Source organism: Coturnix japonica, chromosome 2, assembly GCF_001577835.2.
Source record: "Coturnix japonica isolate 7356 chromosome 2, Coturnix japonica 2.1, whole genome shotgun sequence".
In the NCBI taxonomy this organism is placed as follows: domain Eukaryota; kingdom Metazoa; phylum Chordata; class Aves; order Galliformes; family Phasianidae; genus Coturnix; species Coturnix japonica.
The window spans coordinates 77267666-77292561 of NC_029517.1; the positions used below are offsets into that span (position 1 = coordinate 77267666).

At 38.0% G+C, this 24896-nt stretch overlaps 1 protein-coding gene across 4 annotated transcripts in view; it reads left to right on the plus strand.

Moving 5' to 3' along the window:
* VPS41 (VPS41 subunit of HOPS complex) overlaps positions 1-24896 on the plus strand; it is a 98190-nt gene that overhangs the window by 67713 nt on the left and 5581 nt on the right. For all 4 annotated transcript variants that reach the window (XM_015854992.2, XM_015854993.1, XM_015854994.1 and 1 more), the window contains 14 exons: positions 1991-2120; positions 3825-3940; positions 5211-5267; positions 6462-6523; positions 7236-7317; positions 12560-12652; positions 13141-13268; positions 14092-14236; positions 15504-15545; positions 15671-15721; positions 17384-17521; positions 19904-19958; positions 21221-21361; positions 23303-23439. In XM_015854992.2, coding sequence (XP_015710478.1) covers positions 1991-2120; positions 3825-3940; positions 5211-5267; positions 6462-6523; positions 7236-7317; positions 12560-12652; positions 13141-13268; positions 14092-14236; positions 15504-15545; positions 15671-15721; positions 17384-17521; positions 19904-19958; positions 21221-21361; positions 23303-23439 — 1377 coding nt within the window. The remainder of the gene's footprint in view (positions 1-1990; positions 2121-3824; positions 3941-5210; positions 5268-6461; positions 6524-7235; positions 7318-12559; positions 12653-13140; positions 13269-14091; positions 14237-15503; positions 15546-15670; positions 15722-17383; positions 17522-19903; positions 19959-21220; positions 21362-23302; positions 23440-24896) is intronic.

Sequence of the window (24896 nt, forward strand, 5' to 3'; positions counted from 1 at the left end):
GTTTCCTGCAGGAAGCAGAGAAGGTCTCCAGGTAGTCTTTCTCTTATTTCTTCCTTTTACCCCTCCCTCTTACTGTTTCTCTCCTTTTCTCTCATTATTTTGACTATTTCTGTACCAGAAAAAGTGAAGGATCTCTCTAGCTAGAGGATCTCTCTAGCTGAATCTATGTCTTAGAAGAAAAGAGATCTGTGAAGTTGATCAGTCACTGTAGCAGGGATGGGATGCATTGTTGCAAGTACATGGCATTGCCGTTCCCCAGGCCTTGGTTGTGTGCACCAAGATATGTGTGTAGATTGCTAGAAATCAGAATTCGTGTCAGCTGCTTCTACTGCAAGCAGGCACGTATGGTGTCTGTCTCCAGCATTTATTTCATATTGCCAAATAAAAGGCTAGGTAGTGGAGGAAATCCTTGAAGTTGCAGTGTGCGAGTGGCAGATGCTCTTGATCATCTCTTTGATAGTAGGTCTGCATTAGCCAAGCATCACCATAGAAACCTTAAGCAACTGGGTGCACAAGTTGCTAGGCAATGCAACACTGTAGGTTCAAATGAATGCTCGAGCTGGCTGAAATCAATAGGGTTAGCTTCCAGCTCTGCTGCAGGATGTCAGATTATTATTTCTTTATTTATATGGAGGAAAAAAATAATGTCACAGCATCGGTTCCCAAGAGAGCCAGTGCTGTAGTCCTCCAGTGCGTGAGAGCAGATGAAAGAAAAGACAGCAAGCAAATTGGACGGGAAGGGGGAGGAAAAGGTGAACTGGAATTCAGGGGAGCAAGGAAATTAGGAAGCAGATGTTAATGAAGAAGGAAGCTATGGAAAGCAAGTAGAAACTGAGGTGAAACTCATTCTGTCTGCTGCAGGGAAGAAAGATGAAAAAAAAAAACCTGGTAGTACAGTTGTAATAAAACACAAAAAAGAGATTTCACTTGTATTTGCTTTTAATTACCATTCTATGTAAACAGACAATAAAATCTCTGCAAGCTAGATATTCATAGTTCTCTGGGTGCCTGGGATCTCTGGGAAGGAAACAGAAGGACTCCCATCCTGTTGCTGTGACTGTGCTCTGGCCTGGTGGGAGCCCTGTGCCAGCATCTCAGAGCCCCTCTCCCTGAGCTCATGGCTCGCTGCAGATGCTGTTGGGTAGTGAGGAATGCTGTTCTTCCTACGCTTCATTTCACAGCTTTCAGATGACAACTTCTTACTTATTATAAATTGCATTGGAATTGAACTCATGGCTGTGCTTCATTTTTCACTTCTGCTGAAACAGTTAGATCAGGAAAAGACTTCAGTGGTTCTGCTACTGACTAGGTAGGCTGGAGATGTGAAAATCCACTTCTTACATCACAATATTCTTTCATTCTGTATTTTGTTAAAATTGACAGTCTAAAGTATAATATAATGCATTGTCTTGAGCCTTTTCTTAATTAAAATAAGCTAGTTGAGCCAATGTTTTCTCCGTGATGTCATCTTAAAATAAACATCTGCATTTCACTGCCTGAGTTCACCTTCCTGAAGAGCACCAGCACAGTAAATGTTTTAGGTTACTCTTAGTTTAATTTTATTTCTAATGCTGCTGGATGCTTAGAAGTGCAAACATAAACACTAGCTTAGAAGAAGTTGATCTTAGTACCAGAATAACATTGATTTGTAGAACTTAGTCCTCTGGAGCCTGAGCTCAGCTGAGAATGTGTCTGAAATTGTTGCATTACTTTTTGGTAGCAGTGGTTGATCATCATCTGTTACAGCTCTGAAAACTACTGTGACCAAGAGCAGAAAAATAATGACCATACTCCCAAGCGGGTTAGGCATGTGTCATCTCTGCTTCTCCTTCCCTGTGTGGTTGATAGCTGAATACCCACTGCAAAGTCAATTCTGGTTCTGCATCCAGTGCTATAGTTGCTGGGTATTGACTTTACCTGCAGATGACTGTCAGATGACATTGCTGAGGAAGCTGTGCGGGATGCAGCTAAGATGTCTGCATTTTTCTAGGAGGTGGAGTGTTGTGCCAGGCCCAGACTGGACATCGTACAACCCCTGCCTGAGTCTTGTGAGGAGATCTCTTCTGATGCACTGACAGTACGAGGATTTCAGGAGAATGAATGTAGAGATTACCATTTAGGTACGTTTTCCTAATATTGTTTTGTTTTTCTAAATGGATTAAAATTTATTTAATTTGAAAATGCTCAGAGTCTTCTTAATTTTTCTAATCTCTGTTACTACGTAAGACACTGAAGTGTAAGATCCAGTCAGATGAAATAACACAAATGTACATTACTTGCAAAGATGGGCATAATTAAATGTTATGATTTGCAATGCCATTTACAAGTTGGATTTGCTGGGAGATAGATAAGTCTAGATCTCGCATAATGCCCAGTATCCTGGGGAAAAGTATCTTTGATAGAGATCTGTTCATGATCTGTAGAAGTTCATATGTATCTTTGGGAAGAAGGGCTTCAAGAATAGTGATGAATGAATGATACAGCATCTGGACAAGTTGTTTAGAGCCAAAGATGGAATAGATGTAATTTCAACAGTAAGATGCCCCTGGATCAAATTAAAAGGGGCACATTACTACTTAGCTTCCCTGTACTGACAAAGCTGTCAGCATGCAACAGACCTCAGAGTGTTAAAATGAGTAGGAACTGGAGTTTGACAACTTCAGCCTTGAAGATGGATTTAATTATGTAACAGGCAGGGAGAAAAAGAAAACTCTAGCATAGTATATACTTTCTTTTAATTAATATGGTGGGATTTTCTGATATACATGTTGTAATTCAAGAAGACACATGGCAAAGCTGATGCAGAATTCTGTGGTGAAGATTATATAGGGAACATTAAACAGAAACATTCCTTCTGGCTTTTAAAATCCATGAATCTGATTTTTAAACACCTTCCCTGGCACCACATTTCAAATCATAGGCTTGGCAGGCCTCTTTGTGTTCATCAATGCCCTTAAGCCACTAGAAAGAAATAAACTATATCTTTTCCTGATCTCCAGAACATCTCTGCAGCTATCAGCAGAATTGGGATTGCTTTATACCTGTCCCTAAGCAGAACACTGATGCCCACAGTTGTACTTTTATGCTTAATAAATATTCTACTTAACCTGACAAGTCTAAAATTTTTGGATGGCTTTAAAGCAAGCAGTATTTTGTGGATTGCTTATAGGCTCAGAGGTGATATGTAATACCCCAGATATTCCATATATGGGATGGAATACCCACTAAATATTGATAATGATTTTTCATGGGTTCTCTGCAAATAATATTTATTCTGAGCAGTCATCTTCTGTGGTTGATTTTACCTTTAAGTACATTTTTACTTTGAGCGTACTCAAAAATAAAGGCTTATGGTATAAGCAAATGCATTATACATATAACCTTAACTTATAGTGTTGCACATGCATTTCTGTAATGATGTGCTGTGTCCCCAGGGGTTATGGCATCTATCATTTATGCTTTTGATGGCCTTGACCTTGATGGGAAGGATAAGTTTATTGCAGGCTACGGAGTGTAATAGTCCTCTAAAAGTACCATAATGTGTTCTAAACCGTCATAAAGTTTACACATAGTGAATGAATCAGAATTTGCAATAAGCTGTAGTGATTTTTTATTTATTTATTTATTTATTTATTTTGAAAGCTGTTTTACCATTTAAGCCAGTTTTAATTCATTGGAGAATATAGCTTTCTGAACAAGCATGTTCTGCAGGAATAGCCTTGCTTCCTTCCTTGCATCTCCTCTGCAAATTCCCCTCTAGGGTGTACTAAAAAGCTTTACTTAAGGAAAATATAATAATAATAAAATTGTGTATGCATTTGCAGAGTATTCGGAAGGCGAATCGCTGTTTTATATCATTAGCCCAAGAGACGTGGTTGTAGCTAAAGAACGGGACCAAGATGACCACATTGACTGGCTTCTTGAAAAGAAGAAATATGAAGTAATTTTTACAACATTCTTTCCTTCAGATTTTTCTGATTTTGAAGTTGTAGTGGTGTAGTGAACTTAGCTAGATCATTTGAACTGAATAGTTTCTGTTCCTTAAGTCATTATCTACATGACTGTGAGGGCAGGTGTTGACCGTGCATCTCTGCATCATCTCTCTTGAGAGTTAGACTTCTTACTGGAGCAACTCATCTGAATGGCACGCAAATGAGATGGATGAATTAAACGCTGTGAATACTGCCATCAGCATCAGATATAAAATGTGTTAGCTGTCACTAAAAGTCATTATAGCTGTTTCTTGGCTCTAAATCTGCAGAAGAGTTAACTACTGATCTGTGTATGTGTATCTCAGCATCTATATCAATACTAAATGCTTAAACACAATCTCAGCATGCACCCACTGTTCTGGACTCTGATTTCCTCCAGTCAGTGATTTAGAACACGTGTTCCCATATGTGAAGTGGCTTGCAGGTGCTTGTTTATATGCTGTTTGTTGGATGCCCTTTATAAGAAAAAAGAAGTGCCATTCAACACGTAACTCTTTTCGTTAATGCAGTCAAGGTAGTCCTCATGCAGGGTTGTTTAAATCTTTGCAGATGCTTTTGTGTCTGTAGAATACACTCATATGCAGTTTTGCTGTTTATGTAAATCACAGCATCTAGTCCCTGAAGACTCCAGCAATTTGCAAGTGATAGCTGTGCATGTGCCCTTATGAATGTTATTCAAGGTAGTAGATAGCATGTGTTTTAGGATGCATGTTAAAGGTTTTGTTTTGTTTGTAAAAGTGCCAGCTTTGTTTCTGTGCATTTGAAGTAGGGGAAGGAACCAAAAATGACACTTAAATATAAAACATACAGACTGGAGAAGGCTTTTGTGGTAGAGAGAAGTATACCCATCCCCCACTGCCATACTGATGATTTTTTTCATGTTTGGTAGGGAAGAGTTCTCATTTGAAAATGATCCAATGGGATTGCATTGTCTTTCTTGTTGTAATCTTGAGATCTGATCCTAATACAGTAATGTGGAGTGAACCCAGATGGAAACAAAAGTAGTTTTCTCTTTGGTTGACTGCTTTTGTTTGAGTATGAATTCAAAGCTGCTCATTCAACCATGGCATTAAAAATTCTACTGCTTCAAACAACCTACTATGAGAAAAAAAAAAAAAAAAAAAGAAAAGAAAAAAAAAGTTGATTTATGCAGTTCTAGAGCTTTCTGTATTGAAAGTTTATGTATATGGCTAGTATCTCTCCTTTCTTTGAATACAGGAGGCTTTGATGGCAGCTGAGATCAGTCAGAAAACCATAAAAAAGCACAAGATTTTGGTAAGTCTGAAAACTTCCATTCAAAACAAAATATCTGATTTCTTTAAGAGCACTATGAGATGCTACAAATGCATTCCCTGTTCTGTGTCGCACTGGACAATAGCTGTTAGGCACTCTCTGACTAGCATTCAATTTCCTGGTTTCAGCTGCAGAACAGGAATGTTAGTGCATGAAACATGAAAGGATGTGGATTTTATAAAGGTGCTATTGACATTAAAAAGTATTTCACTTCTCTGGCTGCTGATAGGATTTTTGTTTGCTTTTACTTTTGTGTTAGATTTACTGCTGTTCAAGAAAGACACATTATTACAATATTAGAGATAGAGCATGAGGTGACACATTTCTCTAACTTCTACCCTGTTCGTGTGACAGGGTTTTGGCAGGAGTATCAAAGGTGCAATTGGACGACCTTTTAAATACTGCTGAAATTCTGTTTCACATCTAGTTCTCATGTTGCTTTGCATTTCTCATTATTTTACATAGTTAAGTTCCTTTTCTCTAGTATAGTTATTTCAAGTTTCTTCAAAGAGCAACAAAGTGTACTGATGTTAAAAACAAAAATGGGAGGTAGATAATGTAACAGCAGTAATGTAACAGTTGGGGTTACAACAGAAGGCAAGCTGTTTGACAGAATTCTAGTATTAAGTACCTACCAAATTATTTTCCTGCTGAAGTGTCTGATAAACTATTGAGAAGTTGAAATTAATGTGCAATTATATTTCATACTCTTGAAAAGTTATCGGTAATCCCTTTACTTTATGAAGCATTCCTAGGGCTTATATTCTCAACTTAGATTTTTGTCTGTTGCAAACTTCATGTTGACAGAGAAGATTCTTCATATGGTGGCTATGTTCTTAGCAAGCAGTCTTATTTTGATGCAAGCACTGAATGATCAGCTGTGTGTTTTCAACCATCTTTAGCATATAGAGATGGTACAGTCTTCCTAGTGTCAACAAGATTATGAAAATAATGTAAAAGAGCATCTCAATTTAACTTCTTGGGGTATTTAGGCAAATATTTTGTATTGACTGTTCTGTTCTGTGGGCCCTGCATCTAAAGTAGAACTGAGTTTCCATGTAGGTGCTGGTGCTTGACATAATGAGAGTGACTGCAGCTGAAATGGTACTTACTGTAGCAGTAAAGTACTTGACTTCCAAACTTTTATAACTAATTACTTATTTTTATTCCCTTTAGGACATAGGCTTAGCCTATATAAATCACCTAGTGGAGAAAGGAGAGCATGACCTGGCTGCTCGGTAACATATTAAAGATTTTCTTTGCTGGCTGAAGTGTATCTGTGAGAAATAGTGAGAGCAATTACTGATTCTGAAGTGTTTTGTGCCATCATTTTCAATGTGTTCTGGAGTCTCTGAAGTTTCAAAACATAGACACATATTATTGTGTCCTTTATTTTCTTGCCTATAGAGACCAGAAAGTTAGTGGAATCTTTCATAAATTTAATTGAAATTGAGATGTATTTTTTAGAAAGTAATCTGTGATTTTTTTTCAAAGTTACACTAAATTTTCAACATTGAGGTTTCCTTTAGATGCTGATTATCTTATTAGTGTTTCAATTGCATGTAAGACTATCAGAAGATAGTTTGTGGTTCCGTGGGTGGAACCAAAAAGACAGATTTGGTTACCTAAAAGATAAGAAATTGCCTAAGATTTGTATTTTAATATGTATGTATGTGTATGTATGTCTTTAAGTGCTTTTTAAGTGCTATTTTACTTTGTGAGTGAAATTTTTGAATTTGTTATGCAACCCTAATTGATAAGGATGAATGCATAGTAAGCTGTCATGTTCTTTTGAATGTGATGAAATTGCTTGAAGCAATTCTTGCCAAAATTAGTTAAATTTGAATGAGTCTGGTAGAGAAAATAAAGGAATCCGTGCAATAATGCTGTCACATTTGTATTATTCTGTGTATGAATTTTTTGTTCTATACCCTTTCATTTTCTTCACAGAAAGTGCCAGAAAATTCTTGGCAAAAACACAGAACTCTGGGAATTTGAAGTTTACAAGTTTAAAGAAATAGGTCAACTTAAGGTAAGTTTATTTCTATCTCTCAGGTGAAGTAATTGGCATGCTCTATTTCCTTCATATTTTGTGCAAGTATCTAAAGAATTGACATTTAATGACTAATGTGGTAGCACAAGACACTGCCTTTGAAATTCCTGCACCAGATCCTGAGTAGTACAGTTGTCGCTCAGGTTGATAGGTATATGTTAACAAGCCTCCAAACAGGGTTGGAGGCAAAGCATACCCCAGGTACTCAACTACTTATTTTTAACTTGTTGACAGCCCACAAGTAGAAGACCCACCCCCAGGGCCTTTACTTTCACAGATGCTTACAGTTAAATACATCATTCCCATTTAGTTTTCACTTCCTTCAAGTATGCCCTCAAAAATCTTGCCTCAGCTTTTACACAGAAAAGCCTCTGTGCCAGTCTTTCCTGAAAATCCAGGTCCCTTACAGCAGAGCTTTAATTGTCAAAAAATAGTTAAATAGCAAAGTAATTTTGGGAAAAACTATAGAATCATAGAATGGCTTGAGTTGGAAGGGACCTCAGAGATCATCTAGTTCCAGCCCTCTGCTGTGGGCAGGGTTGCCAACCACTAAATCAGGCACTAGATCAAGTTGCCCAGGGCCCCATTCAGCCTGGCCTGGAATACCTCCAGGGATGGGGCATCCACAGCTCCTCTGAGCAGCCTTTTCCAGCACCTCACCGACCTCACAGTGAACAGTTTCCCCCTGACATCTAATCTGATATCCCCTCCATTCATTTTAAATCATTCCTTCTTGTCCTATCTCTATCTACCCTTGTAAAAAGTTGATTTCCCTCCTCTTTAAACTCCCTGTAAGTTCTGAAAGTCAGCAATGAGGTTTCCTTCTCCAGGCTTTTCATTTCCTCTTTTCCTCTTTTTTCCTCTTTCCCTTTCTCTTTTTCTTTGCAAAATGTTTCCCATTTAAAATATATTCCTTTATGTATTAGTGTTTTGGCTTAGTTTTTAACTAAAATAGCTGAAGGAAATAGGTTACCAGTTTCATTCTGGAGGAATATGTGAGTTAAAGGAAGATACATGTATCCTGCTGCAGAATTAAAACCTTGATTCCTTACACAGCTGCTAGCTGATTTTTCTCAATAAAGGTCCTTTGAGGGCTTCTTGAGCACCTTGTAGCTATCTGTCTGTGATAGACAGCAGCAGAGAGGAGGCAAAGCATACTGACACCCTACAGGCAGCCAAAGGAGATGCAATCATTTAAAACTGTTGAGTTTCAAGGGTTGCATCAGCTGTCCTTTTCCTCTACCCCAGGAGCATGAGAAGGTGGCATCTCTTCTGCCCTGATCCCAAAGGAGAGAGGTGGGGAGGAGAGGGTCTGGCATCCTCTGGGCAATTGTACTGAGACAGAAGAGGTGTCTGCTTGAGGGCCTGTGAGGTCTCTCGGATCTGGTCTTGGCCTGAGAATTGGCCTGTGGATGAGAAGGCTGATTAGAGATTGCAGTCCTCAGCCTGCACTTTCCATGGCTACTGAGTTGGTGATTGAAGGTGAAGCTAGGCCCTCCATTACAGTGCACAAAGGATAGCTGGTTATCAGTCATGCCTGTAGATGTAGTTTGGACAGATTCAGTCTCTGCAGTTTCTGGATTTTGGGTCTTAGGAAGCTTAGGGTCAGGATACAGGTGTGCAGGTAGATACAGATGTGCAGGTGGCTGTCCCTTACCAGTTGACCCCCATGTACCTCAAGCAGCATGGAAATATTCAGATCCTACTATCAGGTGAAGAGAAAAAGAAGGTGTTTGTTTCCTGTAAAGTGTCTAAATTATAAATCATGCGCCAAGAGAATCAACAGACTGTTGAACTAAGTTTTAAGTTAGTTGCATTCCTGTGTCTGGTGGTGACTTGCTGTGACTATTCTAACATGGTACCAGATGATCTCAATTTCCTCTTTGCTAGAAGTGGTCGCAAAAGAGGAGCAGTCTGCTCTGTCTTGTGTTTTTCCTGGTAGGAAGCCAGCTACCATGATGGTATACGCTTAATGTGAGATTCTCAGTTAATAAATTGCCTTGGGATATAAGGCTGTATGCTGCTGTCACTGCCAAACGTACGCTTATTTCTGAATTTGATGGCTTCCTATTCAAACTCAATGAGCCAAAAAGGACATATTATTAAGATGTCACAGTGTGCAGTCCCTTGCTGGTTTTAAACTGTTTAATTCTGTTCAAAGAGTGAAAGTGTTTCAGCGTTATGCTTTTTAGAAATGCATGGCTTTTGTGTTAGTCACACTAGTGCAAGAACAGCCTTGCCTTTTATATGAGTTCTTAGTGGTTCGGTGCACTCTTTGCCACATTGGAAGATGAAATCACATGCTTCTGTCTTTTTATTTCAATCCAGTAAAGGACTTGAGTGCAGGTAGCAGTGAAATTTTGATACACTGCTTCTCAGTTCTCTTGGTTTTATTTTATCTGTAGATACGAGCGTCTGGAATGGATGTTTTTCTTGATTCCACTTATGTCATCCAACAGACTGTAAAATATAAAAATATTCACACGTTTGCTGCAAAAAAAAATCTCTACTAAATTACTACCTTTCTAAACGGTTGGTTGTTTTCAGATCCATTGGAAATGGACTTGGGAAAACATAAGGTACAGTATGTTAGATCATTCAGCTCCAGGTTGCAGACCTAGAAGTTGCCTTTCTTATTTTACTATTGCAGTTTCATACAAGTTTTCCCAGGTTACTAAGGTTACTTACCTGAAGTAAGTTTAGCTGGGTCTGAGTTCTTGTAATGTTTGCCATTTCTTATGTTATTTGAAATTTCTACATATTTATCCAACCAGCAGCTATGAAACACAGTAATGTAATCAGGTTCTAAAGGCTTTTAGCCTTGATGAGAAGACGAAGTGTTTTCTAGGACCAAGAAATAAAATCACATGAACTTTTGAAGTACAGTCCTTTGCTTTGGAATGGTTGTATTACTTTGTCATTCTCTGGAATTATTTGTGCATTTCAAAAGGAAACTTCTCGTAAAGATTTTTCCCTTCATCTTCAAGCCATTGCCTGAAACCTGATGGTTGCAGTATCATCTGTGGGTTTAGGGTTTTTTGAATGTACTGTATAAAAAAGTCCTACTTGGCTATCAAGGCTGCATTTTGGTATCTTTGTGATTTGCAATTCTGCACCTGAATTTTAAACAGTAGTTTCAGAATTTTAGAGCCTTGAGGAAATCTGCTCCTCTAGCGGTGTTAACCCTGATGGAGTCTTGAGCTTGTGCATGAATCACAGCAGCATTAGGTCCAGGGTTCCAACTTGAGCAGCTGCGGAAGGTGGATTTGATGGAGGAAGTCAAACTGTGAGTGCTGTTGATTGTGGCACGGGGGATATGCTCCATGCTGTTAGTTCTGCTGTGGCAGCAGTGACTTTCAGCAGGGGTGCGGGATGATCAGGTGGCAGCAGGGGTGTTTTAATGACCAAAATGTTGGCTAGGGGACACTTCAAAGTCTTCACCTGACTTGGTGGGCTTAGCACTGAGCAGCGTTATCCAGACAGCCTATTTCATCTCAGAAGTATCCTCAGAGGAATACGTATCTGTGGTTTAGGCTTATTGGTGAGATGTTTTAGGCTATCTCATGTCACCTTCTATATTTGATATGTGTGTATATCCAGCTTTTATTGATCAGAAGTCTGAAAGCATGTGTGAAGAAAAAAGAAGAACGAAAGTGCTTCTGTATGTAGTATCTTCTTTTCATTTAAAGTCAGTTTCCCTGTGTGGCTCAGGAATTGATATAAAGGCATCCCAATTCTGTAGCTTTTTTGTCTGTCTGACTTCACTCTTTAGCTACTGTTTAAAGATAAAATAGGGAGAGTTTGTAACCTCCAGCACAGGTTTTAGTTCAGCTTTGTGCCTTGGCTCAAAAATTATTTGGATGCTATTCTGTCTTCTCTGGGTGCAAGAGCTAGGCTACAGGAGGTGGTTGCAGTTTCCCTCTGAAGCAGTGGGACTTGGGGCCACAGTGATTTCCTTTCTGCATTACTCTGGGCCCACATGAAGAGGCATCTCCTCTGCTCCTCAGTGAGTGGTGCTAGCAAAGCAAAGCTTTTTCACTGAAGCTGTTTGCTTAGGAGGGGACAGTAAAGTAGAAAGGGGATATGAGAAGAAGCAGTTTGGGGATCTTTTCTTCTTTGAATCTCCAGCTGACATCCAGCCTGCTTTCTTTGTGGTTTGGCTCCCTGGGGCAGCTGGCAGGGCTGTGTCCCAAGGTAGCTGTTAAATTCTGTAACAGATGATGAGAGCTGGCATTGGCAGCATCCTGCACTTCAAAGTCATATACTGGGAGAGTTGGTTCTGAATAGTCATTGTTTGTAAAACCACACCAACCTGTCTTGATGTGTAATGTTCTTTTTCTGCTTTGTTCAAGCAGCTTCAGTACTGACATGTTCCTCAACATGTTATGTTAGTGGGCAGCAGGCAGTGTCTCTGAGTGCTTGGAGGAATTTCATTGGTGCTGGGCTTTCAGGTATAAGCGCCAGAGTCCCAGCATGGCTAGTAGTGCTAGTAGTGGTAGAGTTTGTTTAAGAAGGCTGTAATAACCTTGGCCTCCTTTTGTGTAGAATAGTAGTGGTAAATAAGAAGCTGTGCTGAAATTCCATGGCATGAGCTGATTAATTCAGGCAGACTCCTGTCTCCTAACTGTCAGCATGCAGTTTCTTAACACCTTCTATAAAGCAACAGATCACATTCATTCAGAATTTCATCGGAGAGGTATGTTCTCAAATTTTTATTTGGATATGTGAAAATAGTTTGTGAAACAGAACTCTTCAAAACTGTAATGGCTTCATAGTAAGTCACAAATTAAAAGTAAGCATTTTTCAACTAATGAATGCTGATACTTTTTTACAACATAAAGACTAGGCAAAATTAATATTGAGAACTTTCTTCTTCTGAGGGGTCTTTTGTGTGTGTGTTATTCTCTAATGACTGCCAGTTAGTAGTCACATCTTGGTAAGTCCAGTGGCTCATTTTCCCATTGCAAGTAGTATCTTACCACAGTCTAATGAAATGCATTTCAGGTAAGTTATGTGATTCCAACACGTGCCATCTTAAAGCAAGTAATACTAGGATACTGCTTACAAATCAGAGCATAAAGTTTTTCCAGTGTTTACTAACAGCCACGTTTTGTGCATGACTTTGCTGTTTGTTTCCAAGCAATTCTTTTTTCTGTCATTAAAATAGTGGGATGTTATATGTCATACTCTTTCTTACTCCTTGTTCTATTTGTTCCTACAGGCAATTAGTCGTTACTTGCCCAGACGAGATCCAGTTTTGAAACCTCTTATATATGAGATGGTCCTGCACGAGTTTTTGGAGAGTGACTATGAGGTACTGCAGCCAAACATGTCCACATGTGGTAGCAGTTGCAAGCAAAAGACACTGAGCAATGTAGAATTCCAATAACAAATTCTCCATCATGTTCAAGCAGGTTGTCAATGAACAATTCCATGATAGCAAAAAACATCACACTTTGTTTGTTTTCAGAAGAATAAATAAAATGTTTTTCAGAGAGCTCTAATCTTTTACGATTGTTTACTTATTAGGGATACTATTATTTTTAGTTGTTTAATGTAAAGAAAGTAGTCTACCTGCTTCACAAAGCAAGCAACACCTGCAAGAGACCCAGCTTCATGAATCTTGCTAACATTGCCCTGAGAAGGAAAATCTATACACTGTGCATGTTTGTGGGCATGTAAAAGTGGCTTAGAGGTGAAGCACAGCATGTATCATCTCAGAGGCTTAGCTGGGGCTTTGATGTTTTGAAATGTTCCTTAGGCACTTCTTTCTGTTTCTGTTACAATCTCTTATACTTTTAGGGGTTTGCAACCCTGATAAAAGAGTGGCCTGGAGATCTCTACAACAACACAATCATAGTTCAAGCTGTAGTAGATCACCTGAAGAAAGATCCACAAAACAGGACATTGCTAAGAACACTTGCAGAACTGTAAGTACAATTTAAAACTCCTATTACAGAAAGTGTGCTTGAGATAGGATACAGTAGGTTATAAATATTTGTCTAACTCTCTTAACAGAAATACTTGCTGCGCTGCAGTGTTGCAGTGTATGAAGGCAAAGAGTTTAGTATTGGATTTGCTACTTCTCTATCCAGAACAGAGGAAAATAACAGGAAAATAATCTCTTATTTTTCTTCCTCTATTTAAAAAATAGTATATTTAAGTTTACTGCATGGCTGGAAATATGTGACTAGAAAATGTGTTAAAACTGATCTGGTTCTAAAGTACTTCTTACATGGACACAGTTGTTCAGTTTTCTCAGCCTGATGCCCACCTGTATTAAGTTATCTTCATAAACCCTCTTCACAGAAGGCAGAGCTACTCTCTGCTGCTCTGTTACTGTCTGTCATAAAGTTTTAAGAGAACAATATGGGCTGGTTTTGTTTGCATGGCTTTTTTGTTGTTGTTGTTTAATTTTATTTTGCTCTGAAGTGAGTTTCTGGTAGCTTCCAAAGTTAGAAAATCTAATGTTTTGTGTCACTTTCCATGTGATTTGAAAACAGGGGGTAGTGAAAATGCAGGAACCACAGAACATGAACACTGTGACCGTTATTTAAATGGAGTTTCACAGTGGTATTTCTCATTGTGAAAAATCAGCAACTATTCAAATATTCATAAAATCAAGTAGCATCGTAATAAGTTTTACATACTGTTACATTATATACATCTACATATATATAGATTTTTTCTTTCCTCTCAGAGGTGATTTTCTTGCACTTAGGTCAAGTAAATTATAACAGTGCTTTTTGGCAGGTATACTTACGATCAGCGCTATGGCAGAGCCCTAGAAATTTACCTAACTTTGAGGCACAAAGATGTCTTCCAGTTGATCCACAAGCACAATCTGTTCAGTTCCATCAAAGATAAAATTGTTCTGCTCATGGATTTTGATTCGGAGGTATGGTGACTTATAATGTTTTTATATTCAGTTTCAGTAGAGATATCTTAACAAATTAGGAATAAATTAGTTTGAAGATAGCAGTGAGCATAGAGTTTTTTACTGTGTCTGGATACATTCTGAGATAAGGAGATGTTTTCCTAGACTGCATAGTAATTGATCCAAGGATGAAATTTTTCTTTCATATTTCCATTTGAGTATCACTCACAGTGAGAAGAGTACCAGTTCTGAGGTCATTTTTGTAGGTAGACTTTCACAATTATATTTTCCTGCATTTCTCATCAATTCACACTGCTAATGAGCCAAATAAAGTAAGCATTTAATTTGTTGTGAGACATATTTTGAATGTATTTTACACTTTTTTTCGTTGTAAATTTTACTGTTTCTGGAAGTTTCTGAAGTTATTAACTTAAATCTCTAAAATCAAGAAGTGTGCATGTGGTGCTGAATTCAGTCTTCTTCCCAGTTGTCTAAAACCTCAGCAAATGAGATTTGGTATGAGTGCTAGGAAAAGAATCTGTTTGGTCCTTGGGGAAACAATCTCTATGATCCTTGGGAGAAAACAAATAGATCATCTGTTTCTGCGTAGCTATTGTTTCAGCACTGGAACTAAAATATGGAGCCATCTTTACCAAAAATCACTATCTTTGGTATGCCCCTTTTAAAAAGTGTATGAAAAATAGTGGTTTTTTTTAATAAACATAATGAATTATATCAAGCATCTGTGAGTTTATTTTATTTTATTGAACCAAAATTTGATCTTATAAGTGGAAGAACAGGCACCCTGGTGCTTACTCTTCTTAAATGATCTTGGCTGCTCCTGTTACAGTAGCAACGTGCAGATAGGTTGAAGGAATCAAATTTTAAGGCAGGTTGAGATGCATGTTCCCTATATAGCCATCACCCTGCAACTGACTTTTGCATTGGGATAAATAGTATTTCTTCAGCATTTGCCAATGGCCTTCTGTGACTCATGGTTCAATGGGCATAATTTATCTGCAGTGTAAGTGCATGGTGTTGATTACTGCTAGTGTGTAAACTTTGGAGAGGTATTCTGGAAGACTACATTATGTGTTTATTTACCTATAATGCTCTGCTGTTGGAGAAAGCTGTTGTTATGCAAGCTGCTTTCTGAATTAATGCTGCTGAAGAGAGTAAGTCTGCAGTGTCTATCTGATACCCATCAGTGAACAAGCATAATGCTGTAATCAAGAGTGACAAAATGTGCATACCTATTTCTTACCTGGATTTTCTTTCTTTACTTTAGAAAGCAGTAGACATGCTTTTGGATAATGAAGATAAAATTTCTGTGAGTATGACAAGTTCATGATAGGTGATCCAGTGCTGCTTGCATTTTTCATCCTCCTTTAATATTGTGAATGTGATGTTCACAGAGGTTTGCTTATCTCTTGGTTTTTACATGTTTTCTTGCAGATTGACAGAGTTGTTGAAGAGCTAGAAAATAGACCTGAACTACAGCATGTGGTAAAGACTTCTGTATCCTACTAGTTTCACTTTAAGCCAAATAAGATATCTGTAGGACACATCTCTGGTAGATTACCTCTCCTTTGAGGACAGCCTGAGAGTGCTGGGGCTGTTCAGTGAGAAGTCCACGAGGTGACCTGATAGTGGCCTTTTGGTATCTAAAGGCGAGTTGCGGGAGAGAAGGAGACAGACCCTTTAGCAGGGTCTGTGGTGGTAGAACAAGGGGAGATGGTTTCAAGCTCAAAGATTTAAGTTAGATGTAAGGAAAAAGTATTTTACAGTGAGAGTGGTGTGGCACTGGAGCAGGTTGCCCAAAGATGTGGTTGATGCCCTGTCCCTGGAAACTTTCAGTGTGAGGCTGGTTAAGGCTCTGGGCAACCTGATCTGTCTGTGATGCACATGTTCAGTGTAGGGGATTTGGACTAGACGACCTTCAGAGGTCCCTAACAACTCTTAAGGATTCTATGATCCTATGTGTGTATGCTGTCAGTGTGCACACAGTAATGAAATTTCATAAGTCATCACAACCAAAGTGGCAGTTTCTGCTCATCCACTTTCTTCCATAGTGATAGCATTTTTACAGTAGTTAAAAAATCTTAAAGAGTGTATACTTGTGAGAACTAGGTAACGTACTGCTTTTCAGTTAACATCCTCTAAGGCATTCCTTGTTTGCATTGCAGATGATTGTTCTCTCTGGTCATTTCCTTCTTGCTTGCTTCTCTCTTCCTCTTTCCATACATAGAAGTGGGGTTGGATATTGGATGCAGCCCTGAAACACATTTTTCTCTTCCATAAAGGCAGCAAGCTGCTTATCTTTCTAGAGCAGTAACTTCCATACTCTGCAGGACTGTTCTGCTTTGCGCAGAATTACAATACATCAGAACAACTGTGGCTCCAAATTGCTATTCTGAGAGCAGCTCTTCAGTTGGAGCGTGCTGTTGGTAGAATGCTTAACATGTAACTGTGATCTTGGGCTGTATTAGGGAGGGAAGTTTTAACTTGCTGCTGTGTGCTGGTTGGGGCTCAAGGCATCGATCGATCTGCTGGAGAGAGTGAGTTTATGAGTTCAAGATCTGATTATAGCAAACAACTCTATGAAGTGCACAGCCTGCAGCCCAAGAGCTTTTCGAAGAAGATGCCCTCAGTTTATGGAGGGCATGCATTTGTTTCAAAGCGTGGAGCCTGCTTCCCTTTGGATATGAGTAACCCTCCAGATTATTCTTAAGTCTTTTATTTTATTTATTTATTTTTGCTCATAGAGGAAGAATGGCTTTCATCCCTCTATTTATAGTACCAGTACTTCAGTTAAAATGTTCATAGTCTGAACTTATCCATATTGGTCAAGCATATCTAGATAAATAAATGTTTTGTTTGACTCATTTCTCCAAAGTTTACCATAAAATTCAAAATCCGTGAAGACTGAAGGACATTTACTCAAATGTTCCTAAAAACCTTTTTGTTTACAGAGTTAATAATGGAAAATGCTGTGACGAGAGTACTTTGGAGGAAAAAAAAAAAAATCAGTTTTTTGAATCAGGATTTAATCTTTGTGCCTTTTAGTATGCGTTGGTTTATTCCTGAGGAAATTACAAAGAGTTTTTGATACAGTCCAAATATGTTACGAAAGAGTTTCTGAATTCCATTTCTTTTTTCAATTCTTAGTATTTGCACAAGCTTTTCAAAAGAGACCACCATAAAGGACAACGGTATCATGAAAAACAAATCAGTCTTTATGCTGAATATGATCGTCCAAATTTACTACCATTTCTCAGAGACAGCACACACTGTCCGCTGGAGAAGGTAAGCCCCAGCAGGCATAAACACAACTCATGGATTTTTACATCTGATACTTGTAGAATTGTACATTTCTAAACGTGTCTGGTACTGCCCTCTACTGCCAAAAGGAGGAATCCTTTGGCTTTGTGATCATTACCCGCAGAAGTGATGCGCCTTCTCTTGGCTGATAGCTAAGACCTTTCTCTTGTAGCTCAGAATGGAGGAATCTGTGATGATTTTTAAGGCAGGAGTCCAAAATTCACACTTGATGCATGCCTGAAGCATCTTTATTCATCAGTGTGTGACCTGACTGAGGCAGTGGGTTGTGGTTGCAAGAAATAAACAGTTGCTTTGAAAAAATCTAAGCATAGTCAGTGCTGGATCTTGAAATCTAGATAACTTTAACTGTACTTTTCCTAGCTTTATATTCTAATGTCCTGAGTTGTTTTCAAATAACTTACACAATTTAACAGTCACTAAACTAACAGAGCCAGAATTTTATGAAGTAAATTTGCCTCTCCGTATGCAGATGTAGTGATGACACTTGTAGAATAGTTTAAATGTAATATCAAATACTGTAGTTTATGTGGTTGACACTCTAAACAGAACCATTCATAGCACGTCTTTTATTTTGCTTGATTTTTTCAATTGTCAGTCAACTTTTTGGTGCAACACAGGAAAATAAAACCATGTTAGGACTGCAGCCTTGGTCTTTGTTAAAATTGTCCCAATTGTTCCAAAAACTACACTATTTCAGTAGTGTTTTTAGGCAAGTAAGCTTGATAGGGCTGCCATACAGAGACTTTAATCAACAATGTTTACTTTTTTGACTGTGATTCCCTAAAATCTATTAATTTTTATTTATTATCTCTCAAAATCTTGTATTTTGCCGTATGTATTATTTGCATTATCAGGGTTTTATGTGTCAAACCTTACGTGCATATTTTTTTAATTTTGATGCAAAATGACTGTAGTTATTTCAGATCCAGCTCCCTATATTCAGTGATTGCTTGTGCAGAAAAACGTTGTGCGTAAATGGTGCAACCACACTGTTGGCACTACTTTAAGCTCTGAACAAGAACATGTGAGAGACCCATTCCACCTCTCTGCTTCATATGCACTTCCATGTCAGGCACCGTTTGGTCAGACTGCCCCTCTACTGCCATCTGTTGCACAACCACAAAATATAATGGAATATTGGCGGGAAATTTCAACCCCTACTGCTGTACCACCACCATTCTCTGCCTCTGTTGTCATGGGTCAACATAAAAATATAGAGAGCATTACTTTCAGAGCAGCCTTTTTAATTTTTACCATGAATGCCACATAATAATGATTTTTTCTACATACATATATTTGCTCCAAGGAGCAAAGAAGAATCATAATTTCCCAAGTCTTCAGTTTCTGTTAAGTTGATTCCAGTGCTGTGTGAAAATTGAAAGAAAAAAATCAATTTGAACAAGCTCATACTTACCATTGCCATAAATAAATGATAAACAATGCAAGAAGTCATTCTGTTTCTCTAAAAGTAAGCAGTTTAAGTTTTCAAGTGCAGTTTAGCAAAGCTTATATAAAACAAAAAAAAATATGATTGTTCCCTCTTTTCCTCTAGAGGGAGCATGGCAGTCACTAAATGTGCAACTTACAGAAATACTGAATACGTGGTAGTTTGTACTTTAACTTCAAAATGGAGAGAAAAAAGGCCATCAGCTCTGTTTTTATATTCATTACTAATTATTTATACCATCAGGCACCCTAAGTATCTGGTTGCGAAATCACTACCCTGCCTCTGGAATTCATTGTGTTTATCTTTAGACTTCATAGTAACCTATCTGAAACAATCTGAGAATAGAAGGAAGAATTAATTCCTACCTATATCTTCAGTTGTAGCTATATCTTATGAAGATACAGTTTTGATTTCCAAATATGAAAATATGAAAATATTCCATAAGTGTTGAGTTTGCTTCCTGCTTCTAGGTTGTAAACAGACATGGCATCATTTATGACATAACCCAATCCTGTCAGTTTAGCACTGTTAAGAACTTATTAGTTATCAGTTTGGTAATTCTAGTAACTGGGGTGTTTTTCAACAGCGCACAGGTTCTTTAACTGCTGAGAGCTAATATCATGAGCAGTTAAAGAATCTGTTTATAGTTGACAAACATCCCAGATACTGAAATTATTTAACCTTAGAGAAAAAAGCAAAAAATGCCATGGAATTTCTCCTTTTAATTAATGCCAGAGGACCTGACAGTGTATGTTAAGGAAGCTGTATTCCTGTCAAAATGAGTAATGCAACTTCATGGAAGAGCATCCTTTAGTTTCTCGTAGCATTTCTGATCAATAAAATATCTTGTTACATGGTTCCCTGTATTCTCTTTCTTTTTTCTCTTGTCTTAATTCAAGGCTCTAGAGATCTGCCAACAGAGAAACTTTGTAGAAGAGACAGTTTATCTTCTAAGTAAGTAACTCTCACTGTGATAAATTATAACATGCTTTTAATCTTGTCATGAACTTTACGCTGCAGAAATATATGATATATTGTCTTCTGTCTGTTAATACACTTCCCAAAGACAAAGTTGGTATGCAGTCAGTAAAACCAAATAACATGATTTGGAAAATAAAGGAATCAATTATTCATATGATGTCTTGCCTTGATATAGTATCATATTGTCCTTTTGGTTTGTGTTTTTCTGGTGCTTTTTGAAGTTTTTGTTTTGAGAAGTTAAAGGGAGAGATTTTGGATGGAGGAAATTGTTTGTTTTTGAGAGTACCTCCAAGAGAAAAGTAATTCTCTCTGAAAACAGGGGAGAAATAAAACAGAAGTTTTACTCTGAGCGCATCTCAGGAGCTTAGTAGTACATTTTGCTTATGTGGAAGGTTGGCTAATGCTGTTTCTGTCTTATTAAAAAGAAAAAAATTAACTGATTCAAACATAAATTAACTTCCCCACATGTGAATGGGTGCTGTTGTATGACTCCAAGATTTTTATGTGTGTTCATGTATTAATTGTAATCAGAATGGAAAATGTTTATTGCTGATATTAGGCACTGGAATAGGATGCCCAGGGAGGTGGTGGAATAACCAACCCAGGAGATGTTCAAGGAACATTTGGACTGTTGGTGATAGGTGGATGGTTGGACTGGGTGATCCTCTGGGTCTTTTCCAACCCTGTTGATTCTATGGTTCTATGACATAATTGATTTTTTTTTTTTTTTTTTAATAAGGACATTTTGTTGACCATTTGAGAGCAGAGTAGAATTTACTCATGGATTTACTTAAAGAACAGTTCAGAGCTACTGCTTCCTCCTTCCTCCTCTTATTTTCCATGGGTGTAAGCTGCACTGTACATAGAGCAAGTTAAGTATGTTCGTACAGGTTCTTAACAAGGGATAAATCATCTTAAAGTTTATATGCATGCAAACATACACGCACATGAACGCACTTCAACTTGTGTCAGATGTTGCTTCAGTATGACCCACCACATCTGTAAGTATGAGTCTGGGTTCCGGTTCAGCAGAGAACTATGAGCACATGTTCAGGTGATACTGATAGCTCTGGAATAAGCTTTCCTTTCATCAGGTTGATTAGATTAGATCTTTCATATGGGGGAACTCATCACTTAGAAAATTCATAAGGAAAAAGTAACAAGAGCTTCTTAAATGCTTATCAGTACTCAGTGCTTTAGGTTTTATAAACTCTTTACTTATTTTATCCTTCCAGGCAGAATGGGTAACAGCCGCAGTGCGTTGAAGATGATAATGGAAGAATTGCAAGATGTAGATAAAGCTATTGAATTTGCCAAGGAACAAGATGATGGAGAACTTTGGGAAGACCTCATTTTATATTCTATTGACAAACCACGTAAGCAGGATAGTTTCTTAGCCTTTCATGTGTATTTTTTGTGGAATGCTGTTGAAGGTAAAGGATTGAATTATCCACATGCGTGCGGAGCAAAGGCATTTTTGGATCACCAGGGAGATATTCTGGTTTGTAGAACATGCCATATCTCCTCCTGCAGAGCACAGAAGATTCACGCAAGGCAACATGTGGGCATGCTACAGGAGGAGTACATAGAGATTTAACGCTTGAGAAAGCTCTGTGCAGTTATGTCCTTAATGACAAAGTAAGGACAGAACAGTAATTTTAATTTGGAAGTGTGTGAAGCTTTATTTTTAGGTACCCCCAAAGTAAACCCTGATGTTTGTTGCAGCTGCTTCCCCTGCAGGTTTTGAAAATGGCAAGTCTTCACCTGTCTGACCTTCAATTTTTTTTCTATGTCATCAATGCAAGATCTATAATAATAAGACCATTTTTGCTTTTCATCCATGATATGAACATCTGCTCAAGTTTAAAGTTCAGACAGACTCAAAAGCTGTCAGAATCTCCTTAACAGCATCTGTTTTTTCTGGAAGCAAACTCAGAGGACTTCATATGATTGGAAAAATACAGAATTATTTTAACTACAAATTCTGTTAGTTTTGCAATCTCTTCTGGTGCTTTAAATCAAGACTCTAAAATCTCTGCAGAGATCTCTTTTTCCAAGGGATTGAATGTCTCATAGAATTAATGCCAGAATAAATGTATTTTCATCACTTATCCACTAATTCTGACAAGCAGCAGCAACCAAAATCTGTTATTAATTTGGAATTATGATGTTATCAAGTTACCTTACCAACAGAAATCCATATCTAAATGTTATTCACAGCTAAAAGCAGTGCTACAGTTATTGACAACTTTAGAGGAAAAGGATCTCAAAGCATATACAGTTATCTCCATTCCATCTGCCATTATGCAGAGTGACTCTGGTGGTGTTCCTTATTTTTGGGCACTGAAAAAAAGCATTCAGAATAGTTCAGTTGGAAGGGACCTTCAAAGATCATCGAGTCCAACTTCCTGATAACTTCCTGGTAACTTCAATGATGACCAAGTTAAAGCATGTTATTGAACTGTGAGGTCAGCTCTCAGTCTTATTTGAAGTTCATCCTTCTGTTTCATTTAGCCAATTACATACATTTCAGGAAGTTGGACATTTGTGTCCATCTTGTCACTGTTGAGAAACATGTTTCCTTGAAGTTAAGTGCTTGCAAATGCGCTTCTTAATCCTACCATTTAGAATAGGATATTCAAATAAGGAAGTGAATTTTCTACTTCTGTTTGAACAAGTATCTTTCTATTGAATTGAAATGTGTTATGTTCTTGAGGTTTTGATGACCTTCCAGTAATTGAAGAGAGCATATAAACAGGAGGGGGAATAGCTGTTTACAAGGGTGGTTAGTGATAGGACAAAGGGGAGTGGTTTTAAACTGAGACAGGGGAGGTTTGGGTTAGATATTGTTACGAAGTTTTTCACACAGGTGATGATGCACTGGAGCAGGTTGCCCAAGGAGATTGTGGATGCCCCATCCCTGGAGGCATTCAAGGCCAGGCTGGATGTGGCTCTGGGCAGTCTGGTCTAGCAGTTGGCAACCCCGCATATAGCAGAGGGGTTGAAACTAGATGATCTTTGTGGTGCTTTTCAACCCAGGCCATATTCTATGACTTGGTCTGCTACTCTGGTATCCATTTTCCAGATACCCCTGGAGTTCTGTGAATAGGCAGAGTGTATCTTTATCTTCCCTAAAGGCCTATTTTCAAACATATGTAACTTTGTAAGAAAGATATGAAGGCTATGTAAAGTGGTTTAGTTCTCTCTTTTAAGAGCTGTCATGGAAACAGCCAAAGCCTGTCTGCCACTGAAGCATTCTTTAATAACATGGATGATTTTGTTTTTTTCTTAATTGACTTGTTTCTTGTTTTTCACAGCTTTTATTACTGGCTTGTTGAACAATATTGGAACTCATGTTGACCCCATTCTTTTGATTCATCGTATTAAGGAAGGCATGGAGATTCCTAATTTGAGAGACTCGCTAGTGAAAATTCTTCAGGACTACAACTTGCAGGTAAATGTTGTGTTCTTCTGGTGAAGATTTTCAGAAAGACATCAAAGACCATTTCAGTGAGTAGCACAAGAAATGCCTGTCACGTAGGCTCGCTCGTCTTGTTAGGACATCATTATCACAGTGACTTGGGATAAAAACTTGGCAGAAAGGGTAGAAATTTGTCCAGATGAATACTCTTTTCTCTAAGTAGCATCTGCCTCTTCTGAATCTCTCCCATACTGTCATAAGTCTGGTGAGTAAGTAGAATTTTTGAAAGACTTGGATGATTTACATATTTCTTTTAGATCATGACTTTCAGGATTTCAAAGAGAATAGGTGTCTTGTTCCTGCATACCTCTATTTTGTGCAAGGCACTACTCCTGACAGACTGGTACATGTTTGCATTGTATTTGCATTTCGTTGTAGCATTTCTTGCAAGTTTTTAATTGACTTCATTAGATGTTACTGTCTTTCCAAAATAATGCTAGTGGAAATAGCGTGCATCTTTTTAACAGTTGCATGTTGATCTTGTTGCTGTCAGTTCCCTGCTGCTTGAACTGCTGATCCCTCTGTTCTTGCATTCTGTTGAAATCAAAATGGAACATTTTGTACGTCTGCACAGAGAGTGATAAAGTGCTGTTCACATATATGCGGTGTGTGTTGGTGGATTCTGAAAAAGCTGACAAAATCATTTGGTCACATTTTGTGGACATAAGTATCATCTTGTCCTCAGGTAGCTTTTAACAAAATTATTTTGGTATTAAAAGGATGTACTTTGTTTCTAGACAGGTATCTGAATTTTTTTTGTGCTTATCATTGAAATGCTTCATGGATTTTAAGTTAATTCATTTTGAAGTAGATTTGGATAGCAAAAGGGCTACAATTTATATCTCTGAGGAGTAATATAAATTAGGAAATGTAATGTAACTTGTGTTTGGCTTGCTGGTACTATAGCACGACAACATAAGAAAAGAAAATAAAAAGAAATAAAGGGGACTACTTAAGGGACTTTTTTTGTGGGTTTGGTTTTTTTGTTTTTTTTTTTCTTTGAGAATTATGAGCTATAGCTTAAAATAAGGTTGCTCCTAAAGTCTTACAGGGAATGTTAATTGCACCATTATAAACAGATGGTGTCTCTGCACTGAAATTCTGAGATGTGATCATGGCTCTTGTGCACACACTCACCTAATTTAGCTTTAATTTGGCGTGGTCAGTTTTGTTAGCAGAACTGTTTCTGTACTCAGCACACACTTCAGGATTCAGCTAGGACTAGTAGATGTTTTAAGAGGCCATTCCTAGTTGAGGGCAGTTCTGTCTTAGCTTCATCATTAACCTCTTAAAAGCTATTCTCCAGTCTGTTTGAATGACGCCTGGCCATGTCTTTTCTTCACATTGTGTAGCTTTGTGGTTTGAAATCCATGTTCTCTATTCTGGCCTGGGACAACTTTTGTTTTGCTAAAAACTTCCTGGTTTGTATC